Source organism: Micropterus dolomieu, linkage group LG13 (assembly GCF_021292245.1).
Source record: "Micropterus dolomieu isolate WLL.071019.BEF.003 ecotype Adirondacks linkage group LG13, ASM2129224v1, whole genome shotgun sequence".
Taxonomy (NCBI): domain Eukaryota; kingdom Metazoa; phylum Chordata; class Actinopteri; order Centrarchiformes; family Centrarchidae; genus Micropterus; species Micropterus dolomieu.
In genome coordinates, this window is record NC_060162.1 from 11,228,710 (window position 1) to 11,253,185 (window position 24,476).

Consider the following 24,476-nt stretch of genomic DNA (forward strand, 5'->3'; position numbering starts at 1 on the left):
ATTTATATTTATGATAGGGTGTAAAAAAAACAAACGTCGCTATATCACAATGCATCAGTCTGAATTTGACCCATTTGAAAAGTTTGGATCAATTAAAAGTATTAAGGTGTGTCTTCGTATTGATAGACTGCTGCCTGCAGGCTGTGGCGTGTGTCCATCTCTCACATAACAGAACATTACTGAGTGGAAGTTTTTAACTCGTCCCTCATCTCTGAGTTGCAACACGTTTTGGAAGTATCACAATGAGCAATGCTGAACTGCAGAAAAAATAATTAGTTTTCTGTTGTTTTAAATCATCCTCATCATCTATATGAGGTCTTTCTCAGAAAGAAAATAACGTACACTGGGTTTACTTCTTATTTTACTTTTGTGATAAAACCACTGAAGTATGTGTGATTTGATAAAATATAATATAATATAACTGTAGCACAAGTAGAGAAGAGTCATAAAGTCATCAGTAAGATCCGCTCTACAGCAATACTTTTCTAAAGTTACAGCATTAGCCACCATAAGCTACTGGTCATACCAGACCAAATTGGGTGTATTAAACTGAGCAAGGTTGCATTTTATTGAAGAAGAATGTGTTATTTCTTCTATCAAAATTTACATAGACTAGCTTTAGATCTAAGAAAATCCTCCTCATGAACCCGTGTCACACGTTGCAAACGACTGTCTATGAGTTGTGAGAACTTTAATCAAAAAGGAAGAATGTTTTGTTTTTTGAGGCTCAAAGAGGTAAAACTATCCAGTATTTTAAATCACGAAAGGAAAATTGTTGAAAATTCATTCCCCTTATACTATTGATCACCTCAAAGCCCCTCATATGCATCTGCCGAGCTCTTGGGGATTCCCAACCTCCTGGTTAGTGGCCACTGCCATAGGACACAAACATTTGCATTCCTTTATGACATTTTGGTATAACAGTGTCATGCTAATATAGACTTATTTGATGAGTGTCTGGCATTTATTTGCATTCAGCACTTTCTCAGAATAGCTTTTTGAATGTGCTTTGCTATTTGAATAAATTAATCCTAGATGTTACTGAAATTACCCTCTAAAGAAGCTTTGAATTTAAAAAGTCCCTCTTCCGAAACTGCTAAGATCTTACAATTATAAGATGTATTCTTCTGCTTATAAATATAAATGTGTTTCATATGCCTCCATTTTTTATATTCTGTGGATAATATTGTACCTTTCATTTTCATATTACATTGCACTGCTATGAAAATACCAAACATTCTTCAGTTCCTGCTGCTCATTCGTGAGGATTTGCAGCTTTTTTTGTCTTATATGACTACAAACTGAATTTCTTTGGCATTTGAAGTGTTCATCTGACAAACGAACTAATTGTATATCCCCTTAGGCTTTGGGAAACTGCAATGAGCATTTTCTTTGCTATTTCTGACATTTTATAGACCAAATGATTAATCGATGATGAAAGTAATCATTTGCTCTGCTGCTTTTCTTTTAAGGCCCCCCCTGCTGTTGAGACAATGTCCGTGATTTGTAGCTATGGTATCTGTCTCTCCCTGCACACTGAGGTGTAATATCATTGACCAATATTTTCTGTTCCCTTGACACTGTGATGTCTCACTTTGTGAACTCATGAGATGAGCTTTCAGACCTTTATTGGCTTCATTTCCAGTTGTCAGTGGCAGCTCATTACTGTGGCGTCAGATTACATTTTACCTGAGTGACCCTTTGACCTCTAACCATTCACTGAAAAGTCAGCTTAAAAGAGTGGAAGACAGGTAGATCTACAGGTAATATGTATAATTGGTTAAAATCTGTTTTGTTTGACATGTTTCGGGACATCACATATCTCCTCTCTCTATCTCTTTCATTATGGTGAAACCATAGCTGGAGACGTTGAGAAATGGTAGATTTATTTCAAGACAATGAAATGAGCACATGAGCAGATCCAGCTTCTGTTTTTTCATCCAAGGATTTTGTAATTTTCAATTATGCAGTGACATTTACCAATGTGGGTGTTTTTGCTCTTTCCTGATAAGCTATCAGATGTGCAAGTGGTGAAAAAAGTCCTCTCTGTCTTTTTAATTAAAGTCGTCTTATTTTTATTGTTCTTATCTTAACAATCACGAGCTTCCTGTGTGCCATCTTCCCCACATTCTGGGCACTCTGGTTCCAACAGAGTAAGCCCCTTTAATTGCATATGCACGACCCCTTGTCTGAAAGCAGTCACTGTGTCAATAAATTAAAGTAAAGACCAGGACTACTATCTAGAATATTAATAATCCTTCTTCCTCTATAATGCTGTTTTACTCCATTGACTTTGAATCAGCTCTGTGAGCCACTTGATAGAATATAGCAGGTGCAATTCGATGTTTTATGCTGAGAACATTTTGCTTGGGAGCACCAGTAACATGCAAAGTAAGAAGATATTGTGCAACACTCAACATATGAAAATTAATAATTAAAATCTGAACATTAATATTTTTTTCCTAACTAAAAGAGTTTTAAAGATTTGCATAGCTGAATACAAAACTGCAAAACACACCAAAAACATGGATTATGCTATTGCTCGATATGCACAGGCTAAGGATGGCTCTGCATCATCATTACATCATATACAACTTGATGGAAGCAGTACACACACACACACACACACACATATATATATATATATGTGTGTGTGTGTGTGTGTGATAAGATAGTGTATTTTCTGGAAAATTGAGAAACAGTTTATAATATATAAATACCCAGACAGGAATGTCAATTTAATTAATTAAGCCATTAAAAGGTGGGGTAAGCGATTCTATAAAACGCACCCTTGCAATACACGTCTTTATGTGAAATTCAACGAATATGTCCTCAGCGTTCACTGTCTGTCTGTTCTGTGCTCTTGAAATCAATTTGATGTTTGTAATCTGGCTCTGTAAATGGGAAACAAACTGGCTCAGACCACACAACACTATTCCAGCCGATCCAGTCATGATTTATGCGTCAGGTTTTGTTAAATATCTTGCCAGAGGACATTCAGCTTACTTTCTAGTTTACCAGGACATGCTGTTGTTGTGATGTTAGCTACAGTAGCAGGAGAATTGAGTATCGGTATCTGGAGATGGTGTGCTGGCTCTGGGGCCGTCTCGTCCTTCCTGCATGTCAGCTTTGCAGAAGCGACTGTAGCGACAGTTTAGCTAACGTTAGTTACATTACTTGCTGTGTTGTTTGTTGCACAATATCATGATATGTGGCAATGGTTTTTAGATTTCTCCAGAATCGCCTTACCCAACCTTTAAGCAGTGCTTCTCACTAATCTCAACATTGCTCACAACGGCCTGCTACAACCAGAGATAAAGGATGAGATACCTTAAACCGTGACAAAATCTCTTATCATTGACTAATTCATATGATCTTACAGGACATATCATCATATTGCCAGGCCCTAAGGGACTGTGTAAAAATGATTAGTAGGGGTCAGAAAAAGGGGAATACTAGTGTCATTATTCTTTAGGTTGAAGGTAGGGTAGTCTTTTGTTGGAGAGCTTTTATTTTTTTCTTGTCCTAATGGTGTATTTCATTTAATCCTTCCTTTGCACTATAGTTTATATAGTTAGTTCAAAAACACAGCTTTCACTTGTGCCATGACAAAAGTTCTGTACCTGCATCATAATTGTCATGTGCACAATGGTGGCACACATTAGGAATTCCATTATATTATAGTTTATAGTTTACTTTAAAGGAAACAATAACCATGAGGCCCTTATTTTTCTACAAAGTAAAACATAATGTTCAATCCCCTCACCACCTCAATCAATTTTCATTCAGACCCTGATATATGTCAGGGACCACAAAAAATGGGGCTACAACCCCTTTTTGGTCAGGACCTATAGTTTAGGAAACACTAAAATTGCAGCTGAATGCACCAATGAATGGGCATTTCTATTTTCAAGGTGGGGTTTGAAATAAGTAAAGACAAGTGTGGTGATGCAAAATGTTAAATAAATCCGTGACCTGTGCCTTCATGCAGGCTAGAATTCAGCCAGACTCTTCCAGCGAGACTGAAATGGAAAACGGTTAGATAAAATTGGCTACTTCCTGGAGTCTGGAGACAAGTCTAACACACAAACGGAAGGGCAGGGAGATGTAGAGAGAAGGGGAGGGGACAATGTGCATCTGCAGCCACTTCCACCATGCCTCTGACCGACCTTTTCCCCTGAGTGATCTCTTCCAGACTACCTACTAAAAAAACGGCGCAGTCCTCTGAACCGTCAGGTCTCTTGCGGTTCGCTCTTGCACGGCGCCAGTAGGGGATCCTGAGACAATGTGGGGATGAGCTATTGACTACCCCCATCCACACACACGCCGACCCCGCACATCTCTCCCATCATCATCATTACCGCCCCCGCCCTGCAGCGACACTGGCTCTCTCTATATCACATTAACATACTGACTGCACCTCCTCCCCTGGAGGTCCTTCTGCCTGTCTAGGGAACACAATTAGGCTACGAGGAGACACACACGTATATGCTATTAGAAAAAAAAGCATTCGTGCTGATGCAGCTCAATGTGAGGCTGCAGCCACAGATGTTGTGGGCTCTTCTGTTAGGCCTATTTAAAATTAGATTATTCCAACAAAGTTTGTTATATTTTATAGGTTCATAGGCCTACAATTCAATATGCATCATTGCTGATAAGTTAATAGACGTTTTATATGGGAATAGTGTGGACATTTATCAAATCATCTATAGCCTATAGGCCTAGCCTTTTTATTATAGGCCTAATTTTACTGATAAATGAAAAACTGGTTGCGTTTGTCTCTCAAACTGCACATAATACCATAAATTGATCAAATCAAAGCATTGCGCCTGTCACAATAAATATGGATTTAGATTACAAAGATAATAAATAAAGTGGGATCCTGTTGCGGATCTACTGTCAGACAAGAAAGGAAAGTGAGGGAAACTGATCCTCAGCCGATGGACTGTTTCACCGGGAAAACAAATAAGGGTGGAAACTGTGTTGATAATTAAGACAGACATATTCAACGATACTTATGTTTGTCCCACCTGAAAGCTAAGCGCCCAGAGGGCGGCAGCAGCGCGCTCTCGTCTGTGTTTTGGCCTATAGTTTCAGCAAATGGTATTTTGTCCTTTTTTACCCTAAGTGTAGACTCGCAGGCACAAATCCCATCTGCCGGGTCCCTCGTTTGTAGTAGAAGACGCCAACTACAGTCTTTAAATCCTAACCTGGACACGGTCCTAATAAAACCTAAACACTTAGCCCATTTCATAATTAGTAGGCCTACTTAATGGTTGAACAAGCACAGCCTGGGAGAATGTGACCAGGGAAAAACCACTCATTACAAAACCGGGGAAAACTATCCTGAGTGATCAACACGACAATAGCAAATGTCAGACAACTGTAGAATTAAGCAGACGAGCTCCAATCAATACACACGTTTAGCATAGACTACGTGCTTTCTTTAATATGAATAGACCTGCTGATAAAACACAGATTAAACGGGATCAGCCATTAAACATACTAAATGACCAAAAGCTGCAAATTGTAGGGCTTTGGCCTTTCTCTATTTCCAGGCCAGTAAAGCCCGTTGAATGAAGCGTTGTAAAGAAGGTTAAATTAAAAGGTACAGAGGGCCTACACTCGATCTTCCTTAATTTGACCATTTATACCATTCAGAATTTTAAACAGAAATTAAATTGAGAGTTTGTATCTTGTGGCCAGACTGATGTAGTTTCCCAACCTAGTCCTCCTATTCTCAACGTTACACTTTCTCAACTTCTCTGTGAAATTTTAACTTTCCTACTCCTACTTTACTTTCCTAATTTACTACTTTTTTGTGCGTCTTTGTGTGTGTGCGTGCGTGCGTGCGTGCGCTGTGGGCCACGCTTGATCTGTTGTTTGCGCAACACAATCACATTTCTTTTAAGCGACAGGGTGTCTAGACACACACGTGACCGGGCGCGTCAATGCGCACTGGAGACGGAGCAAGGGCACCCAAACCATCCGCCTCATTTACAGAGAGACTTCTGCCCCCCTCGAGATCACTCGTCGGCTCGCTTTCTTCCACTGTCAGACACGGAAACTTCGTGTGAGATACGAGGTTGGATTATTTTATTTTAAGGGATTCGGCTACTAAAATAGGTCACGGCTCGGTGCGTGGACGTAACCCGAGGGTCTCTCTCGGGATTTTTTTTTATCAAACGCAACTCAACTCCGGTGAGAGATTCAGTCCTGGATTTGCTCCCTGGCTCTTTGGACGAGGCTCATTTTTGCCAGCGGAACACATCCTCTGCAGACGAGTGGCATATTTAGACGACAACGGATAAAAAGGCTCCGCAAGCCTGGTTGAGAGCCCTATTCTGTGCAGTCGGATCAAGGATTTTGTGGATTAATGCTCTTGAAGACACCACGACGAGCTTCGGTTTTCATGGGATAATTGGGAAAGCGTTTAGGCTTAATTAGGGCCCAGTTTGTCTCATTTCCACTACAGCTAATGTGCATAGAAAGGAAGATGTTTTGACAATGTTCATATGCTGAAAATCGGTGTTTTAAAAGGGACCAGTTCATATCACCGAGTGAATAATAGTAACACATTTAGGCTACATGCTGCTGTGTTGTAGCAGAGGTGTATGCTGCTAGAATCATTATTTTCGGCTGGTCTTAAACGCCTGGGGGTGATGGTTATTTATCCCCTAAGGAGAAGCTGACTGTCCCGCGAACCTCGACTGCTTTTCGTTGATCAAGTGTGCAGGAGACGGCAACAGAGACTGGCGTATGCTACGGATTTCCTCTGCTTATCCAGCTCCCAGTTTTTCCACCGTATTTTCTCAGGCTGCTTGTCATTGCCTGGACTCGGCTCCCGGAATCTTCATGATTTGCGGACACCATGCTCGTTTTTTAGCCGGGGAACCCTCTTTTCGTCCCGCATGTTTAGGACCAAACGATCGGGGCTCGTCCGGCGACTCTGGAGGAGCCGTGCGCCCGTGGAGGGCGACGGGGAGGCGGATAGAGGAACGCATGGCTCCGGGGGCTGCTGCATGGGCAAAACGACAAAGGTGGCCAAGTCCAACGCCGGGTCCGAAGCTGAATTGAAGGCGTTGACCCACTCGATACTGAAAAAGATCAAAGATAAACAATTAGAGGTGCTTTTGCAGGCGGTAGAGTCCAAGGGGGGTGCCCGAAGCCCTTGCTTGCTCTTGCCCAGCAAAGTGGACGCCAAAGTGGGTCAACAGTCTTACTCTCTCCCCATGCTGCTCTACAAAGTGTTCAGGTGGCCGGACCTCAGGCATTCCTCGGAGCTGAAGAGGCTGTCTTGCTGTGAATCCTACGGGAAAATAAACCCAGAGCTCGTTTGCTGCAACCCGCACCACATGAGCAGACTTTGTGAACTCGGTGAGCTGGATTGTTCTAATAACCTGCATCTTTACAACAAAAGTTCTGAAATAGCGTTTTATTCTCTGGTGGTCGGGGGGCCTAATTTTAAATTAAGTAGCCCACGGATTCAGACACCGTGTCATTGTGTCAAAGAATTACTTAAAGGAATAATTAGCCTAATTGAAATGGCATCACCTCTCCTGGCACAAGTTTGAGTTTCCATAAGGTCAAACTTGACCGATGTGGAAAGCGTGCCAAGTGGTCCTCTTTATCTTTTCGGTAGTGTGGTGTCATTCAATTCGGCACGTCGCAGATCTTTTTCCCCCTTCCAGTTGTCCAGTTTTTATAACCATGCTTTATCGCTTGATTATGTTTTTTATATGCTAAAAATGTCGATGTCTTAATTTGCATCCTGACTTGGTCATCCTGACCAACATGGGTTTTTGGCACTTTAGAGGCGCCAAAGCACTTATGAACTGTTTATTCCAACTTAAATCAGGATATTTTCTACTTCACCAGAGTCTCCTTTTTTGTTTTTTTGTTTTTTTTTAAAACAAACTGTCCATCTGGTATTTCACCATTTCACTACTGGCATTCAAAGTGCAAAGAGACTCATCCCGGGCTTTACAGTCTTTCCACGGTGAAGTTTCCAGGGCCTGTGTGTGTCTCTGTGTGTGTGTGTGTGTGTGTGTGTGTGCGCGCGCGCGCGCTTGCTTGGCTCCTCGGGCCAAAAGAGGCCCGTATCTGTAGTTTGTCCTAGACGCTGATAGTGGCCCTCCTGGCGCCAGGCGGCCCCCTGTTTATCTCCCTGCCAATGAAAGGCAATAGCCGCCCAGCCAGCCTCACTGCCTGCCTCTCCAGGCTGAGCTGACAGACACAAAACCTTTTCCCTGAAGAATGACAACTCTTATCATAAAGTTCAGATCTCTCCCTTGTTTTTTTTCTCATGCTTTGCCTTTGTTTTTTCCCCCCTCCATGCAGAGTCCCCTCCTCCTCCATATTCGCGCTATCCCATGGACTATCTTAAACCACCAGGTGAGCTTCAGATATAAGTATTAATACATTTGTATTTTTATTGTCTGAATCACATTTGCTTTGCTAAACATGCACATCAATCAGGCCATCTTATATTCATGAATGCATATGTGTTGTCTATATGTCTGACATTACATGTGCATATTGTCTTACACTACTCCTGCAGTATGTGTGTGTGTGGGAAATGGCTCCATGTTATGTTGTGATTTATGATAGCAGTAGAGTGGCACGCCTGGCTGGCTGGGCAGTTTGGGCATGGCTGGCAGCCAGGGGCAAAGCAGCACAAAGTTGAGATACAGCTATAGACTGACTGGCATGTCACCAGGGGCATGGGGGTGGGGGTGTATGGGTGTTTGTTTGTTTGTGTGTCCATCTATCTATTGTGAATCGCACCACATACAGTGGTGTGTCTCTGGAGCCAGCCAGACTTTATCAGCTGAATTAATCAACAGATTAAGGTTGAGGACCTGTTTGTGTGGGCATCCCACATGTCTGTTTGGGTGTGTTTGTTTTAGGGACTGGGAAAGAGCATTTGTGTATGTGGTGCTGTTGAATTTCTTCCACCGATCTTCTGACAGTTTTTACTCTCTCCCATTGGTCTTGCTTAATTCCTCCACCTGTGCCGGACCCCACATGCTGCTGTGGTTGTCATCCTGTTTCTCAGTGCTGGAAGTGGCGTTAGGTTATATCATCGCCTATTAAGTCAGTTTTGAGTATGTTAAATTTCAGGCTATAACCAGAATAACTCTGTTCAACAGTTTATCTTCATGCCACAGAGAGTGTAAAGAGAGTAAATGCAGTGATTGAGTGAGGAACTGAGTTGAGATCAGTCAATCTCATCGCTTCTTTGCTCATTTACCCCGGTGTTGCTGTCAGTGCAGGAAGGGCTCAGAGTTAAACAATGACCGTTCAGCCAGTTAGTCAGGAGAAGGAGAAAGTGGCTTTCAGTGAGTGGAAACAATAGGAAGTCATTCCAGCTGCAGCTGTGGTTCTTCAAAGCCCCTCGTCTCTGTTGTCTGTCTTTATTTGCCAGGCTTTAGCTATATCATGTTACCTGTTGTAGCCTTGCACACAAGCAGAATGTATCTAAAATGCTGAATATGAAATGATGAACGGTGAAATCCTCTTCAGCCTTCCCCCTCCTAGCATACTGTCTTTGCATGAGTTAAGTTGGAAGCATGCCCGTGATGAAAGGAAAAGAGAAGGTAAATAGGAAATGCACGCTGGATGCAGACAAAGGAAATGATTATACAACTCGTTACCACCCTGTTTTCCCTCTGAGTGAAGTGAAAAAACTTGTATTGGTTTGACTGTGTGGGAATTAAATGTTGCCAACAAGAGCAGAACAAGGCGAGGGAAATATGACCAGGTCGCTTGTTTGTCTCCCAAGTAGAGTTTTTATGCTTTTTAAAGAAAGGCAAATTAAAACTTTTTAAAGTCATATTTATTTAAGTATTTAATTGAAAAAGTGCAGCAGTCTCGAGCTCACCTGCCACGCTATTTCCTCCATTTGGTTGCATTCAGTCAGTGCAGCTGCAGTTGTGGTTATTCAAAGGAGACTCTGTCTGTCTATGTTTTGGCGAACAAGGTTGAGAGACAACATGTATTAATAGGACAATGGAGTAGGCTGCAGGGAGCACACATACACACAGGACAGATGAGCTTATCATGCAGAAAGACGGGTTTTCCCCCCAGTGCTTCGGGGAGCTGTCAATCATCAACTCCTTCCCATGACTGGAAGCTATTATAATTTTCTATACTATGCTCCATATTTGCTTTAAATCAGGCTGTGTTAAATCATTGTGAAGGCAATCAGATGTTATAAAAATCTGCATGAAGCGGAAGAGCAATGGATTTTATGATGATGGTTTTATGATTCCAGTGAGCAGGAAGTGGGGTTATATGTGTCAGGGTGGCTGTCCACTCCAGCAGCAGCGGTCAATATGAAAGCAGCCGAGACGTAAAACGCTACCTTGTTTCAGCTCTGGGGAATATAAATCCCGCACTGTTTTTAGCTCTTTCTCTCTGATTCCCCCTCAGCCCTGTGGTCAGCTGTGAACTGTTGCCCGGGAGACCAGGGCAAGGCTGCTGGCAGCCAATGAAAGTGAGGCAGGCTGGGCTATGCCCGTGCATCTCGTTAATGCGGCCACAGCGCCACGGTCTGTGTCCGGACGGGGGTAGGGTGGCGGGCTCACAGTGAAACCGCTCTGGTTGCTGTTTCTTTATTACTTCATAGCTACTACAACCCTGCTCGGTCAACCAGGAGGCCAATGAGATGATCTGTTAGCTGGAGAGTGGGAGTATTCATTAGAAATACCACCCTCCACCTCGCCATGTGTGGATTAAATCCTCACTGACCTAGTACTACTCACTGTAGGTCTTCTTTTTGCATCCACTGGAGTTGTTGCAATAAACCTCATATTAGAGCACCTTCATTTAAACGTAACCATCAGAAAAGCTTCAGTAAAAAGGAGTTGACCACCACCACACACTGAGGTTCAGTGGGACAGTAGGTGTAGCGCAGCGTTGACATGCATCAAGGGGAATGTATCACTAGTGAGTACCAAGCTATACCTGCAGCAACACTAGCCTGCTCCCAGCGGTGTGCGGCTCCACTCAACACACGCAGCAGTATTGTCAAAGCTCCATTTAAGTATCATGTTGAAACCAGTCTACATTACAAGTCTTAGTGGGAGTTAAGCATTCAAATGCAAAGAGAGAGATAAAAGGGTAGTTTTCTCTCTTGTCTGAAGAACATTTATGGTGAGCAGCTTTCAAGGCATTTCTAAGCTCTGTCTGCCAAGGCAGACACATATATAATGTATTTATGATGTAGAAACATTTCTGATACACCTTTTGCTGTTGGTGTAAAGGCTCAGATTTCCAATTTAACTCATAGGTGTCAAATTTGAATCTCTTTCTACGGGAATACTATTCAAAAGGAAATTATCAGACAGGTTTGGATCTCTATTAAAAGAAAAAACAACGTGTTGCAATCACAGTAATCACGAATATGTACAATATTTGATCTTTATTTGATTATTGAGCAGGGATCAGAAGTCCCCGGCCCAAACCCTCGCATGAGTCATTAGCAGGAAGAATACAGCTCTTTCCAGATCAGCAGCTTGTCTGTGCAGGGCTAACGTTCCTCCTGAAGCAGTGGATTATGGGAGATTATCAGGGGTGTAAGAAACTCCTCCGTAAGTCTCCTCAGTGTGTGTGAGAGTGTGAGCTTCGTCGTCAGCGTCTTCATTAGGCATTGATTTCACCGGGTTGATTGACGGTCTCACAGCTGCTGCTTTGCCTGCTCCCCACAAACACACACACACACACACACACACACACACAGGAACACACACGGTGCTAATTCAAAGCCTTTTTTTCTCTCTCCATTAGATTCTCCAGACTCTGGACCTTCATCCAGTGATACGGGGGAAACAACATACTCGGCCCCTGTGGGGCTTTCAGGTAAATGATTTTTACGAATAGATTTCTTATTTCTACTACCCATTTTCTAGCCTTTTTTTCTACCGTTCCTTCCTTTTTCCAGTCACTTCTTTTCCTTCTCCTGTGCAATCCTCCCAAGACACACACTCTCCATACTTGTGATGATGAGGCAGTGATTGTGGGGGCCTCTGCTTCCCCTCTGTAATAAAAAAAAGACAGAGAAGGAGGGTGCTGTATTTCTCCCACATCCACATAAATTCCTCCCTCCTGGCTCTTTGAACAACGCTCCCCTCTTCTCCTCTTCCCGTTCCCTCTCATCCCTTTTCGTGTTATGTTGTAATGGAAGACAAACACGCCGAACAGTTGTTTGGAGAAGAATATGCTCCGTGCGTGCAGTATTGTGGGGAGGAAAAAAACGCAGCAAAAATATGCTTGAACTGACATGCGAGTGTTTGCTTGGGTGTGTTTGTACATACAGGGGACGTCTTTGCAGACAGTTAACTCTCCTCTGTGTGTGGATAAGAGTGAGACACAGGCGCCTTTCTTTCTGCCATCTCTCATGCAGGACATGTTTCGGGCTTCCTCAGCTTTTCTCCCATAATCCCCCTTTGGCAGTGTTGCCTCCTTCCTTACCCAGCGCCATGTCCGCAGGCTACAGAATAAGATGGTGAGAGAGAGAGAGAGAGAGTTTGCTCTCCACTGCCTGAGACTGCTCTGCTTTCCTTTGCCTCAGATGGTTCTCATTACTGGGCCTTTAAAGCCTGTTTTATGTCAGTTGGTGTTGGCTGCCCATTCCCCCCCCCCCCGCCTTTTTGGTGGTGGTGAGGAGGGGTTAGCCTGTGTGTGTGCGTGTGCATGTGTGTCCATAGATGGGGGAAGAGACTGGAGTAGTGCTTAACAGAGGAACTAAAAAGCAGTCTCCCTTTTCCTCTTCTCCACACCTTCAGATGGACAGTCCTCCCTGTGAGCATTAACTAAAGACACGTTTTAGACCCAGTTCAAACTGTGAAACCCAAGAACTGGAGTCTTAACAGGCGCCCCCATGCTCCCTCCCATACTACTTCCCTCCCTCAGCAAAGGGGAGGGAAGGAGTACATGCTATGCCTCCTCCTCCTCCCCTGTTTTCCTTCCTGGCAAGGATGACATGGCAGTGGCAGCCAGTGAAAGGGCTCCCTCAGTAAAAGCAGTAGAGGTAGAAAGATGGGGCGGGATGGTCGAAGTGCTCTGCCCAAATGATTTCCCTGGCAAGCCCAAAAAAATGCTCCATTTCCCCCTCTCATACTCCCTCCTTCCCTCCTTTGCTCCCTCCCTCTGGGGTCCTGACAAAAGAAACATGGCTCTCCCAGAGGCCTGCTGCTGACCTTCTAATTCACTCACTCTGCCCTTTTTATGTTCTTCTCCAGACATATTTACAGAGAGGAAGAAGCAAGGGAAGAGGGAAGGAGGTTGGCAAAGACTTGAAGTCAGCAAGAGTTGTGAACATTACTTTTTTTGCATAGTGGTAGAATAATTCAGTGCTCATCGACTTTTAGAAAAAGTGTATTGTTCAGGCAGCCCTGCGATGGAGTTGTGCCTTAGCAAGAGTGGAAAATTACATAAAGGAATTCATCTTATAAAAAAACTCTAGACAGAGCTGATGAGATGAGGTTAGAGATAACATCCTCCTTTCCCATCTTGCCTTTTGTTTTTATTCTCCCCATTTATCCATCTTGGAAAAAGCAACCAGGACTGTAAGGAGTTAAGTGAGCTGCGACAGCGACAAGCGCAAATGCAAACTAGGCTGCCTGCCAGGCTACCAGCTCCGAAGCTCCTCTCGCTGGCTCACGTCATCAGCTTGGAACAGAGCAGAGGAGGGAAGAGGAGAGGAGAGGAGAGGGGGGTCGATGGCTGGAGGCCTGGAGCCGGGTGTCAGGGTGCTGATCTTGGTTTGAGCCGGGGCGAGGGCTTAGCTCACGGGTTTAGGTTTGCCCAGGGACTGAAGAGAGCCATCAAGGGACGGGAGATCAGGGTCAGGGTTAAGAGAGCGCGGGATTGTTGGCTATGAATCTGAAAAGGGACAGCTCAGGTCGCACCCAAATAGCCAGACGTCTGTCTTGTGGAGCTCAAAGGGGTCAAATTTTTTGAGAACTGTCTTAAAACTGGGGAAGGCAATGTTGGACCCCCCTCCCTTCAGGCCTTCCTCCAGAGCCACTACCGCAAAACACATTTTCATGCTCAGTGAGTGCACACAGGTAGCCAGGTAGGCCTATTATGCTTATTATAGCACTGCAACAGCCACAGATATTGGATTTATTTTATTCTTGTGTCAAAGCATTTGATTTATTGATTGCTGTCGGAAGGTAAAGAGAATTTCAACAAATATAGTAATAAAATGTTTCTGAAATAAATTGCCTACCCTAGCTTTAAATAAAAGACCTCTGTGAGCTTGACAAGACAAAGGGTTAGGCTGTGACAAGTGGATGTGTGTGTATTCAGGCTGGGTATTATTTAAAATGTTTCCATGCTAGTGCTGCTACGATTCTGTTTTCTACAAGTTTTGGTACAGAAGGTACTGAAACAGTACTGAGAGAGATTTTCTGTTCTTTCACCTAACAAAAGAATCCAAATGATGTATCATGTTAAATGTGTCTTTGAATTGAATGTGATATAATCTGACCAAAGAGTAAGTAAACAGGATTATGAATCTGACCAGACATAGTTTTTGATAATCTGTGATATTTCAGTCAGTCCAAAGAAGCACTTAGGTCAATACCCAGCAATAGTGTGTACATGCATGTACTCTTAAAGGCAGGTTATAGACGTCTGTTCGTGCCTGGCTCTTATTGGATGTGTAGCATCGGTGTGTGAATGTTGGTGGCGTCCCTGTTGGTGCCATCAGTGACTGACCCGAATTGCTTGTGTGTAAGAGGATCCAGTTGGGCTGCGGTGACACGTACGCACACGCGCATTTTCTCACACATACACCAACACATACACACAGGCAGGCAGATAGAATGACCTGGTGCGAGCTCTGGCGCATGGCCGACTGTCACACAGGCGCTTCCTCCCACTGCAGGTTAAATTTAGGCTGAGTTGTATTCTTGTACCACCAGCCAGTCACCTCACTCGACAGACAGTCGGGCAGCCCTTCAGTCAGTCAATTAGTCATCCAGTGAATCGGCTGGAGGTATAACCTTCATCAGGGGCTCTGACAGAGATTAAATTTAGTCTCGGCATGTTGGCTCATTAAATCAAACTACTTCTGCTGTCATACAGACGGCCACAAAGAAACGGCCCATTTTGGTTCAAACCCAGTGAGAAAAGTCGTGTGTGTGTGTGTGTGTGTGTGTGTGTGTGTGTGGTTTTGAATTTGTTTGTCATTAGTTATTTACAGTGAGTGAGGTTTAAGTTGCATATCACCAAAGTTAAGACACAATCTTACTTCCAACAATCAACAGCTCCAAGTCAGAAACAGAGCACCCTCAGTCTCCCTCCTCTCTCTCTCGGCATTCCTGCCTTGTTTGGGTTAGCAGGGAAAGGAAAGGGCTGCGCAGGATATGACCTCATGTCTTTGAGGAAAAGGCGAGCGGACAGGGAGGCAGCCGAGGCCTCTTCTTGACAGAAAACAAACACAGAGGGCACCAACCAGAAAGAAGGAGGGAGTGAAAGAAAGAAATTGAACATTTGTTTTACTTCTACAAAGATAGAAATGTATATGTAGGCTATTACAGCCAGCTGACTTGCTACAGAAACTCATTTAGGAGACACTTCACTATAAAGCTGTTTCTTTTTTGGCTGAATCTTGATTTTCCTTTTGCTTGAACAGTAAGAGGAAGGAATGAAGAGGGAGAGAAGATGGCGGCTTTGGGTGGAGGGATAAATGGCCAGCAGCTCTGCTCTGTTCTCTGTAATTTGGAGGCTGTGTGTTCAGCCAGCGAGTTGAGCAGAGCAGAGCTGGGCCGCTCCGTGCCGGGCCAGGATCTCTCATTACTCCCCACTTCCTCTCCTTGCGCGGCAGCCAAGCCGCCTCTTGGCAAGGGACTTAATTTTGGTTTTGGCCGCCCTCTCTTCCCCACCCTGTGTCATTATGCTGCACAAATCGAAAAAACAGAATGCGGAGAGACGGTGGAGGATGGAGAGAGAGAGGGAAAAACAGAATATAGCAAAGTGTGCCTAGCATGCGTGTGTTTGATTTTCTCAGACCGAGAGGCTTTACGCTGTGTTGTTCCTAGCGTAGCATCAAAATAGCATTTACAGTTGAAAACATTAGCCTACCTTAGCATGGCCAGTTGATTAAAAGGAGGGCTATGCAGATTTGGCTCTGAGCCAGAGCTGGAGGGAAGCCCAGAACAAGATGAACATTGTTTTGGTTTACAGTCACTCTGTGGAAGTGGATTTTGACATTACCTCAATGTATGAAGATATGAAAGCGAGACAGAGGGTGTGTGAAGGAGAGAGAGGAAGGGAGGGAGACCCCCACCTCCCCACTGCCTTTTAGCAGGATAAAGACGGAAATGGAAATAAGTGGAGACACATTCCTGTAAACCTGTGTGTGTGTGTGTGTGTGTGTGTGTGTGTGTGTCTGATTTCTTGTGTGACACACAGTACTGCCGTCTCCACCCTCCCGTCTGCTCATTCATGTAGTCAGTTTGTCTTTTGTGCACTCAGACTGGAGGGGTGCGTGTGTGTGTGTGTGTGTGTGTGTGTGTGTGTGTGTGTTTTATCTCAGCGCCAGGCTCAGCCCTGTCAGTAGCCACGTCTCCGTTACAGACCACAGTGCTGGAATAACCACACACACACACACACACACACACACACACACACACACACACACACACACACACACACACACACACACACACACACACATTCACAGACATATAGAGGTGCATAATTATTAAAAACAGAGTAACAACGCAACAAAAGCTCACGCCGAACACAACTGGCTCTACTGGTTGTCGGCCTCTGTTTGTATTATTTAGTTCCCACAGCGCCACAACAATGTAGGTGATTGTTCCGTTTGTCTGTCCACCTGTCGGTCACACTGCGCATGTATGCAAATGGTTCAGAGATATCTTCTAAGTGATCTTCTGACTTGTGTGAACTAATGACATCATTACAGCCTGCCTGGCACCCTGTATCCAACTGGCCTGCGTTTATTTGTCCTGTCACCCTTGAAAATCGGGCGTTCGGGGGATCGTTGCGTGTGAGGGTCGGCGTGATGAAGTGTTGGAAAAATAACTCAGCAGGAGCAGGAAGGATATGTTCCATGGGAATAAAATGTCCTTCAGTGGAAAAGTATCGTGCTGCAGTTTTGTGATAATGCGGATCCAAATGGAAGACGCTGCAATTAATTATGAAACATTTCTGTATTTTGATCTCAAATTGAGAAAAACACCGTGTCTGACATATGTACCGTGTAATTATAGCAGAAACTTCCACTCAGACAAAATTATACTGTAGATGGAGGCATTAGGAAAACAAGCGCCAGTTCTTCTTCTTATCTTCTCCCGGTCGTGGCCGGATGGTTCATGTTAGAGATGGCGTGTCTGCAACTCATTCTCTCTATCTGTGTTTCTGCGAGGAGCCCGATCTGTAGATAGCAAAACTGTGCCACTCCCCTGTGTGGTTTTCCTGCCATCAGGGCATATTTAGGTTTCATGAAGTGTGAGGGAGGGACTTCACATCCTCTTACGTAACCTGCTACCCTAAAGAGGCACTTTCTCTGTCAGCTACTAAACTCACTGCAATCTACGTGTCTGTCTGTTTATCAATTAGGGCTGAGCAATATGTTATTTCTTCTTCAAAGTTCAGGCTTTACAAGAAATCCACATTAATATGGCACTTTTGAAATCATTTTACAGCTTGATAGACAATGGAAACTGCCAAACTCTGCTTGTGTGTGACTAATATTGAAGAGGAACTAAACTAGTCTATTTGCAGGTAAAAACACGCATGTGTGAAAAATGCTGTATAAAGGCTTTTGTGGCTCCAGAAGAAGCCGCGCAAGGTCTGATCGATTGCCTCGTGGGTTGGGGCCGAAGACTACAAATTTGAAAATGAACAAAAATCATGCGGTGTGGAGTGAGAAAAGAAGGGAGCTTATCAGACCTCTGTAGCCCGCTCCTCAAATCTGGTTGAGGCTAGACGCTTAAGGCTACATTAGCCCCCCACAACTCACCTAATCTACATTTAATGACATTTTGCTCACAGGTTGCATGCTCTTCTGCATGACAAGTAAACAATCGCAATCATTTTAAGAGCAGACTGAGACATTTTCAACAGTGGGGAGACAAAAAAAAACAACAAACCAGACTGTGTACAGTCAACAGCCTAAACTTACAAGGCTATGTTGATGTGTTAATGCGAGACAAGGACACGGCTGACCCTTCTCTTTCTGAAGTGGTGCTGCCTGTCATTGAAGTGAACACAACCAACAGCAAGCCCGCTGTTGAGGACTTTTAACGTGTGTTAACCCAAAAAATATCAATGAGACAAAATATTTCTGTGAACACACAGAGAAATGCGCAGGCTTTCATTACAGACACGCGCACACACAGCTGAACATATACGGCATGGCAGGCAGAACAAAAGGAATGCCTCCAGGGTGACCCTTGACATTTGGAATAGACTTTCCCCGGCTTGAGAGAGGGTGTTGACTTAGAAAATAAGGCACCATGAAGAGTCCTTCCTTCCCTCTTGAGCTGTTTCCTTCATCCCCATTGCTCTCCTCAGCCGTTGTGTGTGTTTGACTTCATTACAGGTCTGAGCTGAGAGAGGCGCATATATATATATATATATAAAATATAATATATAATATAGGGCTCTCAGGGATCGATATGAGACAGTTCTCAGGAGCCTCCTCACTATTTGCTGATGTTCATAGTGTTGTGCCCAGGAGTGAAGGTTAAAAATTGTGTGTGCATGAGGGTGTAGGCGTGTTACTCTGTGACTCTGTTGACTATAGTAGGGAACTGGTGTGTGTGTGGAGTCAGACAGAGGTAATGATTAACCTTTCCAGACTGTTTCTGGCCCTGAGAGAAGCACCCAGTCTGTCGCTGCCCCCCCCCCCCCCCCCCCCCCCCCCCCCCCCCCCCCCACAGCCATCCCTCCTCCCTTCGACCAAGTCCAATTGTCTCAGCTAGCGTTGCGTCCACTCTTTAAGACCTGTGTCTATTTGCAAGTCAGCTCTCCCCGTGCTACGGTTGAAATATTTTGCATTCCCCCCCCAACAGAACCTCACAGACCATAAGCCAATCATCCATTAAATACCTAGAAGACATGGGAGCAATATGCTGTTTTTGTTGGCACAGTGTGTCTAATGTCTAACATCCATATTAGCTCTCACCAGCTGCTTCTTACACTTTCTTAAATTGTAAAAAAATGCTTTTAACAAGGATCATTATTATCATCCATGATCACATGACACACTCCACACGAAAAAATTAATTTTTTTTATTTTTTGGATGGGGGTTTACATGTGGGCCCATGGGGCAAACCAGACAGGGACAGACCAGCAGCAGACAACTGACTGGAGCAGAACAGAAAGGGCCGGAGTGACAGATGGCCTCAGGCTGCCAGCTAGCCCGCTTATCTCCAGTGGGGAGAAGCCTGAGACACACAGGCTGAAAGGCTGCAGAGCAGACGAGCGGGGGGGGGGGGCGGCAGACAGATAGACAGACGGACTAATGCTTCGATAGGCAGACATCCAGAAAGCAGACAGACACGTAGACAGATGTACAGACAGAGACTACAGACAGCTCTGTAAGTGTTCAGGGGCTGAACTGATAGAAACACAGCTCTCAGAGGACAGACAGACTGGGCGCAGACACTGTGACGACACCGTCTGAAACACACACACACACCCACACCTACCTACCTACCTACCTACCTACCTATGTGACAAGCACCTGAAATAGTGTCAGACCGTAACCTGAGCAGCATGACCAGCAGACACCTCGCACACAAACGCACGATGTGTTTAAAAATTTAAATTCAGTTAAATGAGCCTTGCACCTGGAACAAGGTGTGTTGATACAGGGCCACTCACATTAGCGCGTGTGTGTGTGTGTGTGTGGTTGTGTGTTCAGCAGCATTACTCATGAGGTGTAAGCTCATCTGCTGTCAGGACAAGCTGTGAACATAGTCTTCACAAGGCGGCGTCCCACAGATGGAGTCTGCCTGTCTCGTGTACTCTCCGCTCATATACTGCACCGAAAAAGTTTGGTTTTCTTTACTTTAAGGTTTTAGTTTGAGCTGGGCAGAATCCTGTAACCGTATTTATTTTTGTCATTGTTTTGATGGTCTCTCTCTCCTTCCCTCTCTCCCTCTTAAATTGGCTTTCAGCCGGTCTCTTATCTAACTGTTGCTGAGGAATGGGAAGAATTCAGAATAGCCGCTGTCACACTGGTGGTCAAAAAGTCCCAGAATCACTTGACTGCAGCGCTGTAAATTTACTAAGTACTCAAGTACTTTCTAAATTCCCTTAATTGCTAAATAATTTTGTTGGGATTACATTTCACTGGAAATTATTGTACTCTATAGTTTATTTTACAGATTCCGATTTAACATACAAAACATTGAAGTAGCTTCAATGACCTACACCATTAAAATGGGTCTTACATGTTAAAGGGGTACACCAGCTACATGAGGAGTTGCATTGTAGAGCTTGACCGATATATGGGGCTAAAAGTCAGGATATCTTGGCTCATTATCGACTTTTTGTTTTTTAATCGGTATCTTGCAAGACAGGACTTGTAGTGTTTCCAGATTGTGGTATTGCAACTTTTTCATAAGAAAAGGGTCTGGAGACTTCTTAGATCACAGCTTTACTAGCTGACCCTTTCTGCTGCCTCTCTGTTTTTCTGTCTCTCTTCAACCCTTTGCTTTTATCCTTCGCTTTTCTCTCCTCTGTGGTTCTCACTTGCTACCAGACTGAGTTTCTGAGAGAAGAAGAGAGGGGAGGAGAGGCGACGAGGGAGGGGAAGCGGGGCAGTTAGTGTAGTCCTGAATAGCAGGGTGTTTTCAGGCTGCAATGACAGGCTCAGACAGGCAGCCGCTCTAATGACCTCTGACGCCAGGCCCTGTCTCTCTCTGCAATAACAAACACACACAGGGCCCCACAGGTGAGCTACACCAGCAGGCCCTCTGTCAGCTGTTAAGAAAATCCAACGCATCCTTCTCCTGATCATACCCGGCTGTTCCTGTACGTACATCAGACCTGAGAGCAAAGCTCAGCCAGGAACGGAGCCTCTGTGTGACTTCAGCCTGAGACACAAAAGACACTTTCTGTCTCTTATCTCAAAGATAAATGCTTTTTTCCCCTCCATTTAGTCTAAGGTAGATAGCTGGGTACTTAGTTTCCCCCAGCACCCCATGAGGAGGGATTTACGATAAACTCCCTGAGGCTCAGCTCTGACCAACTTCAAAGAACACAGCCCCTCTTGTTTTATGGAAGGCATGCTTTCAGTTTTGCTCCCCCCCTCCTCCCTCCCGTCCTCTCTGTTTCTGTCTCTCTTCTCCCAGTGTTGTCTTTTACTTCCCTCTTCCCCCTCCTTCTCGCTGCGTCTAATGAAGGCTAATGACAGGCCGCGGTGAGTCCGCTTGGGCCGGCAGAGATCCTGCTGCATTAACATTGCAGTTTGTCTCAGACGGGACCTTCCAAATTACCGGTTACATTCACAGCTACCGCCAGATGAAACGAGGAAGGGAGGGGGGGAGAGGCTGGAGTTTAGATGGGAAAGACGGGGGCAACTGAAATGGCTCTGAGAGGGGGCTCTGTTAATTTTTCCCCCTCACATATATTTCCCCTCTTGAAGCTTTCTCAACCCTTGAATGTGTCTTTCATCAGGCCTGGACTTGAATGTTTGTGTGTGTGAGGAGAGAGGAAATATAAAAGATTGTTGGGCTGTTGATGGAAGTTGCAGCAATTAAGTGAAGACCCTAAATTCACAGGAGACGCTTAAAAACCAGGAGAGGAAGCAAAATTGCAAAAGAAACAGTCAAAATATGTGAAAAGCATTCCTTCTCTTCCCCACCCCGCCCCCTCTTTCTTTCCTCTCGCGCTTTTTCTGTCTCCCTCTATTTCCCTTGCGCCTGACTGGCTCCCACTTTTCTAGCTGGGAGCCAGATTTCTGTGGAATAGAGATATGAAGGGGGAGAGGGACGGCGCAGGAGGCACACTAAAGGGAGGCGAGGAGAGAAGGTGGGGGGGGGGGTTGGAAACTGGAGCATGGCCAATGCTACACTTCTTTTACGCTCAGGGGAAACTTTAGACTGGAGAGGCCTAGCTTGTCAACGATTCAGACGCCAGGGTTTGAGAGTTAGCGGCGTGCCTTGCACGTCAGGTAAACACCATGTGCTTCACCGTAGACTGGGGGATCACTTGTCTTGTTGCTCAGTTACTGCGGCCTCGTATGTTTTGAGCATGAATTCAAAGATAGTTTATAATTTCCCTCAACAGGGTAAAGCATGTTGCTGTATCAGGACAGTCGGTTGACGTCACTGGATTGTTGGCCACGCTGCTACAAAAATACAGCGGGCCAGACAGAAGATAAGCATTTAATGCCTAGACAAATATTGTACTGCGTGTGGATACTTGCCTGACAGTGTCTCTGAGTTGCTTCTCTTGTCTGACGTCCAGGAATTCCAACATGGTTTTCCTGTCTGGCAGAAATTGAGGATGACAGTTTAGTTTTGGCTTTTGACTAAAGCAAATTCTCTATTTCCCAAAACAGGGATATGGAAGAAGTTGTGAAGAAGTGGCAATGTTTGAGGCGTTTGGTTCTGGCTTTTGCTTTTTTATTTAAAAGCCTCACGCACTTCTTTTTCTCCTCTCTTTACTCTGTTATCTCTGTTTTACTGTCTAATGTTTCAATGTCATCATGTATGCTGTGAACCTTCCCACGGGTCTAACCATCTCCTCCTCTCTCTGTTTCCTCCTTCAGATTCCTTGGCGTTGCAGGAGTCTGGCGATCGGGCCCATTGGTGCGTGGTGGCATACTGGGAGGAGAAGACACGCGTCGGGCGCCTCTACTCAGTCCAGGAGCCCTCTCTGGACATCTTCTATGATCTACCTCAAGGGAACGGCTTCTGCCTGGGCCAGCTCTGCTCTGACAACAAGTCCCAGCTGGTGCAGATGGTGCGGGCCAAGATTGGCTATGGCATCCAGCTGACGCGTGAGCCAGACGGGGTGTGGGTCTACAACCGCAGCTGCTACCCCATCTTCATTAAGTCGGCCACACTGGACAACCCGGACTCACGCACACTGCTGGTGCACAAGGTGTTTCCTGGTTTCTCCATCAAAGCTTTTGACTATGACAAGGCCGGCAGCCTGCAGAGGCCAAACGACCATGAGTTCACGCAGCAGCCTCGCACGGGCTTCACGGTGCAGATAAGCTTTGTGAAAGGCTGGGGACAGTGCTACACCAGACAGTTCATCAGTAGCTGCCCGTGCTGGTTGGAAGTAATTTTCAACACCCGATAGCAGCAGCCTTCCACTTCTTCACCCTCCTCGCCTCTTCTGCCCCCTCACAAACAGACTACACCCACTTTCCTTTTTTTGTTCCAGAGGTTCAAACAGAGAGAAAAAACGTTTGAAAAGAAGAAGAAAGAATTCTGACGGACTTTGTGTAATAAATGACTAAGATTTAATTAAATAAAATAAGAAGCGAAAAATGTATTTTATGTTATATATAAATATATTATTAATTGTAAATATGAAGACGTTTTATATGCATCATTATTTATGTATTGTGCAATGTGTTGATGAGAAAAAGAAAATAAGATGCACTTTGCTTAATATAAATGCAAAACAAAGAAATGCCAAAATAAAAAAAAAAATACAAATAACATTTTTTGTCCGGTCTTAGTTTTATCTTGGTTTGGTTTGTGGTCGTTCAGTGTTTTTTTTTTTTTTTTTTTTTTGTTTTGTTTTTTTGTGTGTGTGCGTAAATTTCAAGCTTATCTACGTGTCAGTTCTCTAAAATCCTTCTAATCTAGTTTTGGTGAAGAACATTGTCTCCATTATTTCCAAAGTCAACATTGGCTTAACTTTGTGTCACTGAAGGACTTGGATGTCATGACTTGGATCGTAAAAGCATTTCCTTTTGAGACAATATGAGTCAGGCTGTGACAGAGTCATAACTAATTGTCCCTGTCATTCCAGGCACATTACGCCTTTTAAAATTGTCTGTTTTTTCTGAGCTATTTTGGGACGAATGTCTCTCTTCCTCTCTGTCATTAACCAGCCGATGACATCACGGCCAGGAAGCAGTAATGACACATTTCAGGAACCATTAAAGTCAACAGAGGGTCCGGCTTCCTGGAGGAGCCTCTTTATTTTAATGGCTGATAAAACAAAGGAATTTAATGTATCAAATGATCACACAAAGAATTTGGTGGCACACCTGAGGAAATGAACACAAACTGGATGAACTGGAAGATTACAACTTCATTTAGACATATTTCAGAGGAATGATCTGAATATGTGATTAGAGACGGTGGCCTGCTGATGACCCATTGAATTTCTAAAAACAAGACACAACAAAATAGATTTCCTTCTAACAAAACCTTACTGCATGTGTGTTTGTGCATGTGTTTGCGTGTGCCTGTCTGGGCCTCGTCCTGTTGCTAGTCAGATGGGTGTCTGTGAAGAG

General features: G+C 44.4%; 1 protein-coding gene across 1 annotated transcript; it reads left to right on the forward strand.

Moving 5' to 3' along the window:
* Window positions 1–5,982: 5,982 nt before the first annotated feature.
* On the forward strand, window positions 5,983–23,421 carry smad7 (SMAD family member 7). Its single transcript, XM_046067037.1, has 4 exons — window positions 5,983–7,377; window positions 8,341–8,394; window positions 11,791–11,862; window positions 22,767–23,421. Exons 1-4 carry the CDS (start codon window positions 6,912–6,914, stop codon window positions 23,303–23,305), a joined length of 1,131 nt encoding a protein of 376 aa, XP_045922993.1. The 5' UTR covers window positions 5,983–6,911; the 3' UTR covers window positions 23,306–23,421.
* Window positions 23,422–24,476: the final 1,055 nt, after the last annotated feature.